Genomic DNA, 18059 nt, shown 5'->3' with positions numbered 1-18059 from the left:
GCGCTGGATACTTAGTGATAATTACACTCCCGGCTCTGGCATTGATTTATAAGCTTTTCTGCTGCTTCTTTTCTTTATTCCCCTCCATATGCTGTGATGTGAACCTGAAGCCATCCGCAGGAAGGAGAACGGCTGGTACGACGAAGAACACCCCCTCGTCTTCTTATTTTTGGGATCCTCCGGGATAGGTGATTTGTTTATTTTTGCTTTCACCTATAAATTTCTATACTATTGATTGTTATTCATAATTTCACAAGATATAAAAAAAACTTTAAAGTATAAATCTGGTGCAATTATTGGTAGAAAAGTGGCAATAAATAGAAAAAAATCCTTAAAATATTAATAAAACTAATAAAATTACAACATGTGGACAAATAATAAGATAAATATAAAATAATATAGTAAACGGTCCTAAAACTGTAAAAAGAAAGTTTAAAAAGTGCAAAATAAGTACACACAAAAATTAAAAAGCTAAAACAAAATAAATGTATGAAATTAGATAAATAATATAAACATTGCAAAAAAGTAAGGTAAATATATAATGGATACCGGTGTACACAATAACTGAAAACATACATTATACAGTGGATATAAAAAGTCTACACGCCCCTGTTAAAATGTCAGGTTTCTGTGCTGTAAAAAAATGAGACATAGATAAATCATTTCAGAACTTTTTCCACCTTTAATGTGACCTATAAACTGTACAACTCAATTGAAAAACAAACTGAAATCTTTTAGGTGGAGGGAAGAAAAAATAAAAAAATTAAAAGTTTCAAGTAAAAAAAAAAAAGCGTCCCTTTCCCAAAATAAAGTAAAAAAGGGATACATATTGGGTATCGCCGCGTCCGTATCGATCGACTCTATGAAAATATCACATGACTTAACCCCTCAGGTGAACACCGTCAAAAACATAAAATAAAAACTGTGTCAAAAAAGCCATTTTTATTTTCACCTTACATCACAAAAAGTGTAATACCAAGCTATCAAAGTCATATGCACCCCAAAATAGTACCATTCTAACCGTCACCTCATACCGAAAAAATATGAGCCCCTACATAAGACAGTCACCAAAAAAATAAAAAAAATGGCTTTCAGAATATGGAGACGCAAAAAAAATCATTTTTAGTCATATTTGGTATTGTCTCGTCCGTAACAACCTGCTCTATAAAAATACCTCATGATCTAACCTGTCAGATAAACATGGTAAATAAAAACGGTGCCAAAACAGCTATTTTTTGTTACCTTGTCTCACAAAATGTGTAATATAGAGCAACCAAAAATCATATGTACCCTAAAATAGTACCAACAAAACTGACACCTTCCTGTAGTTTCCAAAATGGGGTCATTTTTTGGGAGTTTCTACTCTAGGGGTGCATCAGGGGGGCTTCAAATGTAACATTGCAGCTTAAAATTATTCCAGTAAAATCTGCCTTCCAAAAACCATATGGCGTTCCTTCCTTCTGCACCCTGCCGCGTGCCCGTACAGCAGTTTACAAACACATATGGGGCAATAAATGTTGAGTTTTGTTTGGCTTTTAACCCTTGCTTTGTTACTGAAAAAATGGATTAAAATGGAAAATCAGCAAAATAGTGAAATTCTGAAATTTCATCTACATTTTCCTTTAATTCTTGTGGATCACCTAGAGGGTTAAGAAAGTTTGTAAAAATCTGTTTTAAATACCGTAAGGGGTTTATTTTCTAAAATGGGGTGAATTATGGGGGGTTTCTATTATATAAGCCTCACAAAGTGACTTCAGACCTGAACTGGTCCTTTCAAAATTGGGTTTTGGAAATTTTCTGAAAAATTTCAAGATTTGCTTCTAAACCTCTAAGCCTTCCAAAGTCCCCAAAAAAGAAAACCTGAAGTAGACCTATGGGAAATGTAAAGTAATAACTATTTTAGGCGGTATTAATGTCTGTTTTAAAAGCAGAGAAATTGAAATTTAGAAAATTGCTAATTTTTCCACATTTTTGGTAAATTTTGTAATTTTTTTATAAAGAAAAATGAAATATTTTACCTCCATTTTACCAGTGTCATGAATTACAATATGTGACGAGAAAACAATCTCAGAATGGCCTGAATAAGTTAAGTGTTTGAAAGTTATCACCACATAAAGTGACACAGGTCAGCTTTGCAATAAATGGCCGGGTCCTTAAGGTAAAAAAATGGTAGCGTCCTGACGGGGTTAACCCCTTCTCGACATATGACGTAATAGTACGTCATGGCAGCAAGTGACTTGCCGCATTTTGACGTACTATTACGTCATGGTGATCGGGCGGACACCGGAGAAGTGCGCGCGTGATCACTGCAGGGGCCGGCAGTCCCTGATAGCCGGGCCCCTGCTGTATCAGCTGGATTAACCCCTTCTATGCCGCGGTCATGCGGCAGGTGAGGGAGCCCATCGGATCCCCGTGCTGCTGTGGCGGGGACCCGATGTGTGAGAAGGCAGCCCGATGCCATCAGGACCTGCCTTCTACAGGGGCCGAGGATATCCAGCCCCAGCCCCGTCTCCTAGGCAACCTGTTAGTGTATTACTCAGTGTCATACACTAACAGGCAATGCATTACAATACAGATTTCAGAGGGGATCAGACCCCCAAAAGTTCAGTAGATTCCTACGAGGCTGTCGCAAGGAATAAACGGTCCCCAGGAGAGCACTCTGATGACTTGGTGACAATTGAGGGGTTAAATGTCTGTGATCGGCGTTAATACCGATCACGGACCTTAGCCCTGGGTCTCTGCTGTGTGAAACGGACATTAGCCCTGAGTCTTTAAAGACCCGACCAGCGGTGTACATGTAGGGGTTAATCATTTTGGTACACTCTGGCTATGTTCACATGGCAGATATTCCACACAGGTTTTTCCGATTATTCCGCACCAGAATCCGCTTCACATCTGTCTGCCATTGTTTGCACAGCAGATGCTTGAAATCTGCATCATGGGGAAAAATGCGCCATGTTCGTGGCCTAAACAACTGCAAATCCACCCTGGTCAGCCTCGGATTTCTGCCGTGGATTTTTCCAACAGAAAAAGGACCCCCCTGTAAGCCCACCCTGCAGTCCATGTGACGACATCTACCTGGGCGATCACATAGAACCCTGCAGGGTGCCGTTATCAATATAATCTCTCCACTACAAATAATAATGATCGTTCTATTTAGGGCACAGATAACATTGCGGCGCCCGTGTCTGCTGCTGCGTCCTCTATTAGTCTTGGGGGCTCCTGTGGACACGTTGTGCCCGGCCCCTGTAATGATTACAGCTCAGTATGTGATATTACAGTCCTGCCACTGACGCCATCCATCACTGTCACCGCCACTCTATAAAAACATTAAGGGAAGGCGAGCGCCCGGCCGCAGGTGAGATTTATCACCATTGGTCAGGGGGGACAAGATAGGATGTGAGCGTCACATGATCAGCGTCGCGCACAATCTCATGTAGTCAGGTCTGTCACAGGCCAGAGGCTGGTTATACAGCGTTTACAGCCTAGACTGATACATAGTTGCAGTTATTTCAACATTGGCAACATTTTATTTATTATTTTCTAGAACTCTTTCCATAGCGTGAGGACTGGTGCATCCTGCAACACACTGCCACATGTCACATATTACCTGCATACACTGCCACATGTCACATATTACCTGCATACGCTGCCACATGTCACATATTACCTGCATACACTGCCACATGTCACATATTACCTGCATACACTGCCACATGTCACATATCTGCATACACTGCCACATGTCACATATCTGCATACACTGCCACATGTCACATATTACCTGCATACACTGCCACATGTCACATATTACCTGCATACACTGCCACATGTCACATATTACCTGCATACACTGCCACATGTCACATATTACCTGCATACACTGCCACATGTCACATATTACCTGCATACACTGCCACATGTCACATATTACCTGCATACGCTGCCACATGTCACATATTACCTGCATACACTGCCACATGTCACATATTACCTGCATACACTGCCACATGTCACATATTACCTGCATGCACTGCCACATGTCACATATCTGCATACACTGCCACATGTCACATATTACCTGCATACACTGCCACATGTCACATATCTGCATACACTGCCACATGTCACATATTACCTGCATACACTGCCACATGTCACATATTACCTGCATACACTGCCACATGTCACATATTACCTGCATACACTGCCACATGTCACATATTACCTGCATACACTGCCACATGTCACATATTACCTGCATACACTGCCACATGTCACATATTACCTGCATACGCTGCCACATGTCACATATTACCTGCATACACTGCCACATGTCACATATTACCTGCATACACTGCCACATGTCACATATTACCTGCATGCACTGCCACATGTCACATATCTGCATACACTGCCACATGTCACATATTACCTGCATACACTGCCACATGTCACATATTACCTGCATACACTGCCACATGTCACATATTACCTGCATACGCTGCCACATGTCACATATTACCTGCATACACTGCCACATGTCAGATATTATCTGCATGCACTGCCACATGTCACATATTACCTGCATGCACTGCCACATGTCACATATCTGCATACACTGCCACATGTCACATATTACCTGCATACACTGCCACATGTCACATATTACCTGCATACGCTGCCACATGTCACATATTACCTGCATACGCTGCCACATGTCACATATCTGCATACACTGCCACATGTCACATATTACCTGCATACACTGCCACATGTCAGATATTATCTGCATGCACTGCCACATGTCACATATTACCTGCATGCACTGCCACATGTCACATATCTGCATACACTGCCACATGTCACATATTACCTGCATACACTGCCACATGTCACATATTACCTGCATACGCTGCCACATGTCACATATTACCTGCATACGCTGCCACATGTCACATATTATCTGCATACACTGCCACATGTCACATATTACCTGCATACACTGCCACATGTCACATATCTGCACACACTGCCACATGTCACATATTATCTGCATACACTGCCACATGTCACATATTACCTGCATACACTGCCACATGTCACATATCTGCACACACTGCCACATGTCACATATTACCTGCATACACTGCCACATGTCACATATTACCTGCATACACTGCCACATGTCACGTATTACCTGCATACACTGCCACATGTCACATATTACCTGCATACACTGCCACATGTCACATATTACCTGCATACACTGCCACATGTCACATATCTGCACACACTGCCACATGTCACATATTACCTGCATACACTGCCACATGTCACATATTACCTGCATACACTGCCACATGTCACATATTACCTGCATACACTGCCACATGTCACATATTACCTGCACACACTGCCACATGTCACATATTACCTGCATACACTGCCACATGTCACATATCTGCACACACTGCCACATGTCACATATTACCTGCATACACTGCCACATGTCACATATCTGCACACACTGCCACATGTCACATATTACCTGCATACACTGCCACATGTCACATATTACCTGCATACACTGCCACATGTCAGGTATTACCTGCATGCACTGCCACATGTCACGTATTACCTGCATACACTGCCACATGTCACATATTACCTGCATACACTGCCACATGTCACGTATTACCTGCATACACTGCCACATGTCACGTATTACCTGCATACACTGCCACATGTCACATATTACCTGCATACACTGCCACATGTCACATATTACCTGCACACACTGCCACATGTCACATATTACCTGCATACACTGCCACATGTCACATATCTGCACACACTGCCACATGTCACATATTACCTGCATACACTGCCACATGTCACATATTACCTGCATGCACTGCCACATGTCAGGTATTACCTGCATGCACTGCCACATGTCACGTATTACCTGCATACACTGCCACATGTCACGTATTACCTGCATACTCTGCCACATGTCACGTATTACCTGCATGCACTGCCACATGTCACGTATTACCTGCATGCACTGCCACATGTCACGTATTACCTGCATGCACTGCCACATGTCACGTATTACCTGCATGCACTGCCACATGTCATGTATTACCTGCATGCACTGCCACATGTCACGTATTACCTGCATGCACTGCCACATGTCACGTATTACCTGCATGCACTGCCACATGTCACGTATTACCTGCATGCACTGCCACATGTCACGTATTACCTGCATGCACTGCCACATGTCACGTATTACCTGCATGCACTGCCACATGTCAGGTACTACCTGCATGCACTGCCACATGTCAGGTACTACCTGCATGCACTGCCGCATGTCATCACACATTACCTGCATACATGCAGACACATGGGGGGGCAGCGGCACAGATCGGCTGATGTTGTTGTGTTTTTTTTTTTTTTTTTATATATATATTGTTCTGATAGGTAAAACGGAATTGGCCAAGCAGACGGCGCGCTACCTGCACAAGGACATCAAGAAGGTAATAAACTGTTTTACTGGAAATTCCTTTAATCCAGAGAGTCTGGTAATCTGGCACTTATTTCAGAAATGTGGTATAATGTGGAGTTTCTCTGAAAGGTGATGGTAACGTTTTACTGTTTATGATCTTTTCTATGAACATCCGATAATCCAGAATATCTGATAATCCGGCTCCGATTTCCACCCGATTGAATGTTTACGCACAGTGTGTTCGGTCAGATTGTAAACCAGTCTGCGGCCATTAATGTTATTGGGGTTCATGAAATTATTTTTACAGAGTATAAACCCTAAATCATTCCTAAAAAGAAAAAGATAACCATAGATAATGTCGTGGATGGTAAAATGTACTCGGCATAGTCGCGAGTCACAGGTATGGGTCAGGTGAGGGGAAGGGATGGCCTGTCCCTATAGTGCCCTATATAGCCCTCAACCCAGGGACGCCCCCAAATGGTAGGGGCACCCTGACCTGGAGTCGTCCTGTCAAACCCTATTAGGTATAGATGGTTCAGTATCCCGCACCCCATTGGGGTTCGTGGCGTCCTTATAAAGTGAACCCCATGTTTCCGGCATGTAGGATCTCCCTGACCTCTCCTCTGTCCTCACAGGGCTTCATCCGGCTGGATATGTCTGAATTCCAGGAGAAGCATGAGGTACGGCCTGTTGGGTGTTATAGTCCTGTATCGGTGTGGCGCAGGGTTGACACCATTGATAATACTATTACCCATCCCCCACCTTTGTTACCCCCATGCAGGTAGCCAAGTTCATTGGGTCTCCGCCAGGATACGTTGGACACGAGGACGGAGGTCAGCTGACCAAGAAGCTGAAGGAGTGTCCCAACGCGGTGGTCCTGTTTGACGAGGTGGACAAAGCCCACCCTGACGTCCTCACCATAATGCTGCAGTTGTTTGACGAGGTAAAGGGATTTGGGGTGTAGTCCAGCGCACCCCTAAAAGTACGTTCGGAAACGATTCCCGCGTGGTCCTAAAGTCTCCTGCTTCATGATCGTGATGGAGGGAGGAGAACGGGACTTATTGGGCAGGAACAGGTAGGGGGAGCGGGGGCAGCTGCAGATCTGGCACAGAGGTAGCCAGGAGTTCGTGCCGTGGGTTCAATTACATTTATATATTTTATTTTAGAAAAATCGAATTACTAAGGAGAGAAGGAAAATAATTCTGATGTAGCTCCAGGTCAGAGACGCTACGGCCTTGGGCTGACTCTGCCTGACAACCCCACCCCATTCCTCAGCCCAGCCTGCCTTATTAATTAGATTTTTCTTCACCTGCTGAGATCATGTGACCATTAACAGCCAATCAGCAGTTGATTTATTCCTGTTTTGGTCACAGTGGTCACGTTCCAGTTGTAACAAACCCTCAGCGGTGAGAAGTATTAAGCCAGGACAGGTCTGGCTTTGGTGAGGAGTAGAAACAGAAAGCAGGTGATGGATGGACGGAGTGTGTTCTGCAGAACGACCGCAGGGCATGGCGCCTCCCCCTCCCTGCCCCGGCACATGGCATGGCTTTGCAGCAGACACGCACTTGAGGTCCCCGGATGTCATTACTCTGCAGGACTGGAGACTGCGAGCAGCATATGAGTTTTCACGACGTCTCCTCCGAGGACACGCTCCCCCCTCCCTCTAATAAAACTTTATTCTCGTCCCCTCGCCACGTCTTCTGTCTTCCCATCTCCAGGATTAATATAGCAGTCCTCCTTGCATAGATCATAACCGCAGCCGCCAAATGTAAAATCAATTCCAGGAGCGGCACTCGACAGGAGCAATAAACGGCATGTTAATCTTCAGCGCCCAGAAACGGATTCCATCTGTCAGCGAGCGCACGCACGCCGCGGCCCCATTACACTGCATCATAATAATGGTGGGAGTAGTAGTAGTGTGCCTGCTCAGAGCCAGCGATCTCCACACACCAGGGGTTCATGGTTCTGGCCGTGCGGGCGGATGGTCCCCATATACATGACGCCTTTGTGTTTTTAGGGTCGGCTGACGGACGGGAAGGGAAGGACCATTGAATGTAAAGACGCCATTTTTATCATGACCTGCAATGCAGGAAGCGATGAGATCGCCCAGTACGCCCTGCAGCTGCGACAGGAAGCGCTGGAGATGAACAGGAGCAGACTGGCCGACAGCCTGGGTGAGTGGAGGCGCAGGGAGGGTCCAGCCGCACACCCCAAAATGTGACACGGCCCCAGTGCGACCAGTTAACGTAGGCATGAAGCCACTTTGTCTGTTTGATATTTGGAATGTCTGATAGTCCAGAATATCTGGTAATCTGGCATAGGATTACCCCGTGGATACACGTGTGTATTCCTGTCATGGACGCACTGACGATTTCTGTCTTTTAACTTTTCAGACGACATACAGACCGAGAAGATCACCATCTCCAAGCAATTCAAGGAGAACGTCATCCGGCCTATCCTGAAGGTTTGTGGGTGCAGCATCATCGTCATCCACCAGTCCAGAGGATACATGTGTATATACATTACATAACTTATACAGGATAGTGAGTGCAGCTCTGGAGGATAATACAGGGTGTAACTCAGGATCAGTACAGGATAAGTAATGTATGTACACAGTGACTGCACCAGCAGAATAGTGAGTGCAGCTCTGGAGAATAATACAGGATGTAACTCAGGATCAGTACAGGATAAGTAATGTAATGTATGTACACAGTGACTGCACCAGCAGAATAGTGAGTGCAGCTCTGGAGTATAATACAGGATGTAACTCAGGATCAGTACAGGATAAGTAATGTATGTGCACAGTGACTGCACCAGAAGAATAGTGAGTGTAGCTCTGGAGTATAATACAGGATGTAACTCAGGATCAGTACAGGGTAAGTAATGTATGTGCACAGTGACTGCACCAGCAGAATAGTGAGTGCAGCTCTGGGGTATAATGCAGGATGTAACTCAGGATCAGTACAGGATAAGTAATGTATGTACACAGTGACTGCACCAGCAGAATAGTGAGTGCAGCTCTGGAGTATAATACAGGATGTAACTCAGGATCAGTACAGGGTAAGTAATGTATGTACACAGTGACTGCACCAGAAGAATAGTGAGTGCAGCTCTGGAGTATAATACAGGGTGTAACTCAGGATCAGTACAGGATAAGTAATGTATGTACACAGTGACTGCACCAGCAGAATAGTGAGTGCAGCTCTGGAGTATAATACAGGATGTAACTCAGGATCAGTACAGGATAAGTAATGTATGTACACAGTGACTGCACCAGCAGAATAGTGAGTGCAGCTCCAGAGTATAATACAGGATGTAACTCAGGATCGGTACAGGATAAGTAATGTATGTACACAGTGACTGCACCAGCAGAATAGTGAGTGCAGCTCTGGAGTATAATACTGGGTGTAACTCAGGATCAGTACAGAATAAGTAATGTATGTACACAGTGACTGCACCAGCCGAATAGTGAGTGCAGCTCTGGAGTATAATACAGGATGTAACTCAGGATCAGTACAGGATAAGTAATGTATGTACACAGTGACTGCACCAGCAGAATAGTGAGTGCAGCTCTGGAGTATAATACAGGATGTAACTCAGGATCAGTACAGGGTAAGTAATGTATGTACACAGTGACTGCACCAGCAGAATAGTGAGTGCAGCTCTGGAGAATAATACAGGGTGTAACTCAGGATCAGTACAGGATAAGTAATGTATGTGCACAGTGACTGCACCAGCAGAATAGTGAGTGCAGCTCTGGAGTATAATACAGGATGTAACTCAGGATCAGTACAGGATAAGTAATGTATGTACACAGTGACTGCACCAGAAGAATAGTGAGTGTAGCTCTGGAGTATAATACAGGATGTAACTCAGGATCAGTACAGGGTAAGTAATGTATGTACACAGTGACTGCACCAGCAGAATAGTGAGTGCAGCTCTGGAGTATAATACAGGATGTAACTCAGGATCAGTACAGGGTAAGTAATGTATGTACACAGTGACTGCACCAGAAGAATAGTGAGTGCAGCTCTGGAGTATAATACAGGGTGTAACTCAGGATCAGTACAGGATAAGTAATGTATGTACACAGTGACTGCACCAGCAGAATAGTGAGTGTAGCTCTGGAGTATAATACAGGATGTAACTCAGGATCAGTACAGGATAAGTAATGTATGTACACAGTGACTGCACCAGCAGAATAGTGAGTGCAGCTCCAGAGTATAATACAGGATGTAACTCAGGATCGGTACAGGATAAGTAATGTATGTACACAGTGACTGCACCAGCAGAATAGTGAGTGCAGCTCTGGAGTATAATACTGGGTGTAACTCAGGATCAGTACAGAATAAGTAATGTATGTACACAGTGACTGCACCAGCCGAATAGTGAGTGCAGCTCTGGAGTATAATACAGGATGTAACTCAGGATCAGTACAGGATAAGTAATGTATGTACACAGTGACTCCACCAGCAGAATAGTGAGTGCAGCTCTGGAGTATAATACAGGATGTAACTCAGGATCAGTACAGGGTAAGTAATGTATGTACACACTGACTGCACCAGCAGAATAGTGAGTGCAGCTCTGGAGTATAATACAGGGTGTAACTCAGGATCAGTACAGTATAAGTAATGTATGTACACAGTGACTGCACCAGCAGAATAGTGAGTGCAGCTCTGGAGAATAATACAGGGTGTAACTCAGGATCAGTACAGGATAAGTAATGTATGTGCACAGTGACTGCACCAGAAGAATAGTGAGTGTAGCTCTGGAGTATAATACAGGGTGTAACTCAGGATCAGTACAGGATAAGTAATGTATGTACACAGTGACTGCACCAGCAGAATAGTGAGTGTAGCTCTGGAGTATAATACAGGATGTAACTCAGGATCAGTACAGGATAAGTAATGTATGTACACAGTGACTGCACCAGCAGAATAGTGAGTGTAGCTCTGGAGTATAATACAGGATGTAACTCAGGATCAGTACAGGATAAGTAATGTATGTACACAGTGACTGCACCAGCAGAATAGTGAGTGTAGCTCTGGAGTATAATACAGGATGTCACTCAGGATCAGTACAGGATAAGTAATGTAATGTATGTACACAGTGACTGCACCAGCAGAATAGTGAGTGCAGCTCTGGAGCATAATACAGGATGTAACTCAGGATCAGTACAGGATAAGTAATGTATGTACACAGTGACTGCACCAGCAGAATAGTGGGTGCAGCTCTGGAGTATAATACAGGATGTAGCTGAGGATCAGTGACCCCTGAACCACTTGCTTCTCCATGGGCCTCTGTGATGTCATGCTGCACTCTATTTTATACTGTATATATGATGACATCACCACCGTCCTGATATAAGCCATATTTGCTCAGATTCTTGTGGGTGTGAGATAAATCCCATGGATGATATGAGATGAAGTAGAGAAGCGGTTGCAGCCGATTCCTGGGCGCCGCACATCCGTTCTCTGGTTTGGACGCTTCCCAGCACTGCAGCCGCTCCTGACCAAAATCTGATTGCCCAGGGCAGTAACTGTACCCGGGATTAATTCTGCTCTGGTCTCTGCACTTAATGGCGGCACAAATAATGGACCTCTCGTAAACGCCAAATTGATTGTTGTTGCCCAGAGGTTTCATTACTGATGGTTCTTCTCCCTATGCCAGGACCGCGGGCACAGCTCACATTAACCCTCTGTAGGTAAAGCGGAAGGATGAAGATTGGGCTTTAGAGGGACACAGGAATTCAGATAGATGTGACCAGCCCTGAACTAGCCGTAGTTCAGATGATCCGTTTTTCCTAGAGTGTTCCTTTTAACTGGGTTGTCTCATCTGAGACATGGATATGCCACCAATGAAGATAGATGTGGGTCCCACCTATGAGACCTGCACCTATCTCCAGAAGTGAGCAGATGCGCAGCCACCCTCCATTCAGTTCGAATATATCTGAGCACAGTTGCTCTGCTTTTTTTTAAACTCCCAGAGAAATGAATGGAGAACATGCTGCGCATGCGCATGCGCTCTCGCCTTTATTTTCAGGGACCTGTTTTGGAGATAGGTGGGACCTGTGCTTATCTGACACTGGTGGCATATCCCAGCAATGTGCCGTCAAAGCCCCAGATAACACAACTTCATGAAGATGGTTTTCCTGAAATTATCTGTGCTGCTGGGAAACTGTGCTCCCTCTACCATATGACTCGCAATCTACCACAAAGTCATTACAGTCCTCTCCTGAAATCCTCTGTGCTGCTGGGGAGAGCATGTTCTTTTCACTATGTAACTGTCACCTACCACAAGATCAATTCACTCCTTTCCTGAAATCCTCTGTGCTGCTTGGAGAGCATGTTCCTTCTACTATGTGACGCTCAGTCTGTGACCTGTCATAAGATCAGTGCCCTCCCCTCCTGAAATACTCTGTGCTCCCTAAAGATCATGTTCCTTCTACAATGTAACGCTCAGTCTGTAACATCTTGCAAAATCAGCGCACTCCTTTTCTGAAATCCTCTGTGCTGCTTGGAGTGCCTGTTCCTTCTACAATGTAATGCTCAGTCTGTAACATCCTACATAATCGCTGCACTCTCCTCCTGAAATACTCTGTGCTGCTCGGAGAGCGTGTTCCTTCAACTATGTAGTGCTCAGTCTGTAACATCCTACAAGATCAGCACACTCTGCTGAAATACTCTGGGTTACTGTTTTCCTATTGATGACTGACTAGCTGCCGCTTGTTAACCCTGTGTTCTCCGCTGCATGGTTGGCAGTAGCAGTTAGTGGGGGGGGCGCTCCTCCACCCCCGGTGACCGCTGCAGTGTGGCGCGGTGCTCTGGTAGATCAGTCCTCTGTGAGGATATCCAGATCTGCAGGATAATTCAGTTTCCATGTATCTGCTGCTGATGTCATTACCCCGGGGTGGGGGGCCGCGGCCTCCTGGGGGCGCAGACTGAGGCGGACGTTCCTGATGGAATTAGAGGATGATGATGCCGCTGTGTCCGGTGATTCACATGTCCCTCACAGGTATCGCACAGTACTGGGGCGTGGGCTGACCGTAGCGATGAGCTGCCCCCACATCTGTGATGGAGGGATAACCCCGCTGCCTCCTAGACCTCACATAATGAAGATGCCTTGGGGCCCCCGGCCATATAGCATACAGCATGCGACATCTACGTGTAAATTCTCCCTTTACTGGTCCTGAGTGACATCTGAATTTATGCTCAAGTTACATCCAAAGCACCTGCTCAGAATCCATTACCATTGAGTTGACCGCTGGCCGTACACACCTGTCTCTCCTGAATCCCCCCATACACTGGCTGAGCATGCATGTGTTCTGAATGTGGAGAGGGGCATGCACCACTGTCAGCAGCTTATTAGCAGATGGATCGGGCATGTTGTAACTCCGTTGCCCAGTCCTTCCCACCCTCAACATCTGGAGGTGAGTCGGGAGGCCCCCATACACATCAGATTGTCGGCCGGTCCTGCTGCATTCGGCAGGTACGGCCCCTTTACATCTAACGTGTGTGGCTGCATTGCATTCTGGGAGACGTGGCTCTGTCCAGCCACTGAACCAGCAGGGGGGGAGGTGTGGCATTAGCTTTAGTTAGAGTGCCCGCCATCATCCCTCCATTTTTTGGCAAACTGTTTTCCCCAAGTGGAAAGCAGTAGTAAGGACTTTGTCAGTCAGCCCAGGGCTGGTGGATTCAAACCGGCAATGTGAATGCAGCTCTGGATGTGACTAGAGTATAAGACGTTCTTTTTGCTCTCTCGTCCGCAGGCGCACTTCCGCAGAGACGAGTTCCTGGGGAGGATCAATGAGATCGTCTACTTCCTGCCCTTCTGCCGCTCGGAGCTGTCTCAGCTGGTTCTCAAGGAGCTGAACTCCTGGGCCAAGAAGGTAAAATCTCCCTGCAGCTCAGGTCACTGCTCTGTGTCTCCTCTATGCCTTACACTGCAGCTGTGCTCCCTTAGTGCACCACTGTGAGCAGTGACGGCTGCATTATCTGCGGTAATGTGAGCTGTACCTTATATCGTATTAGACGTTTTTCCCTCCCCCTGCTTTACACTGCAGCTCTGCTTGTTCACATTGGCTGCTGTGTATACGGAGCAGGGGGTCAGTACATGGAGAGATGATTACATCACAGAAGATTATAATCTACAATGCGCTGGAAAAAAAAAAGATTATCAGGAAATTGCCACTATTGACAGAGGGGATGTTTTTACCGGAGTTTCCCTTTAAGATTTGGCCGCTGATCTCCCCCTCGGGACGTACCATTCTCCCTCCTTCCTTTTCCTTGTTAATAATCCTGAATTTGACCCCAGAAAAATAATGCTGTGTTTCTATGACAACTAGGGAGCATGGGTGACCCCTGAGGTAGTAATGGGGCTGGGTCAGACGGCTGCAGGCGGGGGCTGCGTACCCCACACTCGGCAACGGAGCGTCTGACCCCGGAGATTAGCACTAGCCTTGCATCGCCCCAGTCACCCCTCACCAGCTAAACTCCCATTTTATCCTCTAAACACATCCGGAGCTGCAATCTCAGTCTTGTTGCCTCATGTTAAATACTCCAGTCACATTCAGAGCTGCAATTTCAGTCCTTTTCATCCAGTTGGATACTACAGTCACATCCAGAGCTGCAGTCACATTACTGTTGCATGTTAATTTAGACACATCCAGTGCTGAATTCTCTGCCCTGTTGTTAAATGCTCCAGTCACATCCAGAGCTGCAGTTCCGTCCTTTTACATCTAGTTGGATACTACTGTCACAACCACATCTATAATCTCATTCTTATTACAACATTTTAAATGCTCTAGTCACATCCAGAGCCGAAATCTCATTCTTTTTTTGTATCGCGCTAAGTGATCCAGTAACATCCATAGCCTCACTTTCAGTCTTGTTATAGCAAGCTAAATACTCCAGTCACATCCAGAGCTGCAATCTCAGCCCTCTCCCATCATGTTAAGTACTCCAATCACATGCTGAGCTCAGTCCTGTTCCATCATGGTACTGAAGTCACATCCAAAGCTGCGTTTAGGGATATATTTAGGGTGCGGGAAACTTGTGGGGGCTTAGAACTGGAGGATCACACCAAGTCCGTGGGCAGGTCACATGGTATAAACATGGCGGCTCCTCTGTCCCAGGCCGCACTTTGGGGGAGGCACCCTCAGCTGCGATCAGATGTTTGAAGGTTCCACAAAAATGGAAAACCAGGTAACATTGTGGCGGATGATTGGTGGCATTCACGCAGTCATGTGACCCCCCATAGCGTATTCTACCAGCGGGTGTTGAGTGTACTGGATTAATGGGGAATCTATTTGTGACTGGCGCCATTGTTATGGGGTGCTTAGGGACGTTCCCCAGGAATCGGTAAAGGTCCCCGCTCATTGACCCCACTAGTGTCATATTCTAAGAGAAGGTGCGATTCCCCTTTAAGGGACATTTCTTTGCAGCGAGCCCCCGAGCAGTATCTTGGTGACCCATCGTTGCCCTGGAGACGAGACCGGGAGCAGAGAATGGAGCGTTGTAGGTCCAGGACAGAGGCGTCATTCAGAGACAGGCGGCGGAACGGGACTCCGCCCACAGTTATTATAGCGCTCTGTATACAGCCGTCATATTACAGCGCTGGACGTTCACCTGCAGTAATTCTTCTGTGGTTGTCGCTCTTGTTCTTTAGTTGTCAGAGTTGGCTGGGAATGTGGTTGTCAGGAGCAGTAGGAAAAGAGTTGTCAGAAGTGATAGGGAATATGGTTGTCAGAAGCGATGGGGAATGTGGTTGTCAGGAGCAGTAGGAAAAGAGTTGTCAGAAGTGATAGGGAATATGGTTGTCAGAAGCGATGGGGAATGTGGTTGTCAGGAGCAGTAAGGAAAGAGTTGTCAGAAGTGATAGGGAATAGGGTTGTCAGAAGTGATAGGGAATAGGGTTGTCAGAAGTGATAGGGAATAGGGTTGTCAGAAGTGATAGGGAATAGGGTTGTCAGAAGTGATAGGGAATAGGGTTGTCAGAAGTGATAGGGAAGTGATAGGGAATAGGGTTGTCAGAAGTGATAGGGAAAAGGGTTGTCAGAAGTGATAGGGAATAGGGTTGTCAGAAGTGATGGGGAATAGGGTTGTCGGATGTGATGGGGAATAGGGTTGTCGGATGTGATGGGGAATAGGGTTGTCGGATGTGATGGGGAATAGGGTTGTCGGATGTGATGGGGAATAGGGTTGTCGGATGTGATGGGGAATAGGGTTGTCGGATGTGATGGGGAATAGGGTTGTCAGATGTGATGGGGAATAGGGTTGTCAGATGTGATGGGGAATAGGGTTGTCAGATGTGATGGGGAATGCAGTTGTCGGGGCAGTGGGATCACAGCTGTCAGGAAGCGAGTGCCCGGCTCTGTAACGTCGGTACCAGGTGACTGACTCTTTGGTGGGTTGGGTTCTTGTCACCCATCGGTCGGTGGGCGCGGATCGCCGCAGTGCCGCCATATCACATGGTGTCTCCTCTTCCCCGCTCATTGTGTGATTCTCCTCCTCAGGCCAAGCAGCGACACGACATCACGCTGACCTGGGATCGGGAAGTGACGGACGTCCTCACCGACGGATACAACGTGCATTACGGCGCCCGCTCCATTAAACATGAGGTACCGGTGGTGCCCCAATACGGGGTTATCTGGGTGACGAGCGGCCATAGGGGATGCTACCCAGCTCTCCCAGACTGGTCATACAGTCATGTACAGGATCCTGGGAAAGCTGGGTGACAACCCCTGACTTATAGGCGACCTGACAGGGTTCAGGGTGTCTCTGGGGGGCACCACATATCAGTGACCTCACTCACTTGTGGCCATCTTGTTTCCTGCCCTCCAGGTGGACAGGCGGGTGGTGAACCAGTTAGCGGCCGCCTATGAACAGGACCTTTTGCCGCACGGCTGCACGCTACGGATCACGGTGGACGACTCCGACAAACACTTACTGAAAGGTAAAGGGGCGAGCGAAGACGGCGAGGGGCTGAAGGCGAGGACGCCCCGACTGCGCCTGGAGATAGTGGAGCAGGGCAGCAAGGGCCGCAGACTGGACATTATGGAGCCGCTGTCCGCAGAGGACACACCCTTCTGAGCATGGACACCAGGTGGACTTTATCACTGCCGTGGTGGGAGGGGCTTGGATGGCGGCCATTGAGGTGATACAGCCGGGTGCCCCGTGCTGGAGGTGACGCAAACTGCAGGGGGCGCTGTTCTCCGATGTACACCACACAAAGGGCAATAAATGCAGGACTGTGCACCCAGCGGCCTCCATTACTGTTCTCACCGCCGGTGGTCCGAGCGGAGCCCCTTCCCCAAGGTTTCCGGGCTTCTCATCCCCTACAGAGGAATGAGACCAAATCACATTACTGGGGTGAGCCAGCGCTGCAGGGAGGCTTGGCTGAAGAGCTGACGCTCTAACTGATCCAGGCCTCAGCGTAACCAATGGATCCAGCACTGTAACACACGACCGGCTTAGGTACATGCTCAGCAGACTGTATCCCACAGGATAGGATTAGATACACAGCTCAGCAGACAGTATCACACAGGATA

At 46.7% G+C, this 18059-nt stretch overlaps 1 protein-coding gene across 1 annotated transcript in view; it reads left to right on the top strand.

The window, feature by feature from the left end:
• Positions 1-17768, top strand: part of CLPB (caseinolytic mitochondrial matrix peptidase chaperone subunit B) — a 55690-nt gene extending 37922 nt beyond the window's left edge. Inside the window, exons 8-16 of the mRNA XM_044284919.1 lie at positions 111-188; positions 6487-6542; positions 7147-7191; positions 7293-7454; positions 8529-8685; positions 8905-8975; positions 14280-14399; positions 17025-17129; positions 17353-17768. Of these exons, the coding sequence (XP_044140854.1) occupies positions 111-188; positions 6487-6542; positions 7147-7191; positions 7293-7454; positions 8529-8685; positions 8905-8975; positions 14280-14399; positions 17025-17129; positions 17353-17601 (1043 nt within the window). The 3' untranslated portion in view covers positions 17602-17768. The remainder of the gene's footprint in view (positions 1-110; positions 189-6486; positions 6543-7146; positions 7192-7292; positions 7455-8528; positions 8686-8904; positions 8976-14279; positions 14400-17024; positions 17130-17352) is intronic.
• The last annotated feature ends 291 nt before the right edge of the window (positions 17769-18059 follow it).

This window comes from Bufo gargarizans, chromosome 3 (assembly GCF_014858855.1).
Source record: "Bufo gargarizans isolate SCDJY-AF-19 chromosome 3, ASM1485885v1, whole genome shotgun sequence".
NCBI lineage: Eukaryota > Metazoa > Chordata > Amphibia > Anura > Bufonidae > Bufo > Bufo gargarizans.
The sequence above is the reverse complement of the archived record's forward strand: the minus strand, read 5'-3'. Positions and strand labels throughout refer to the sequence as shown.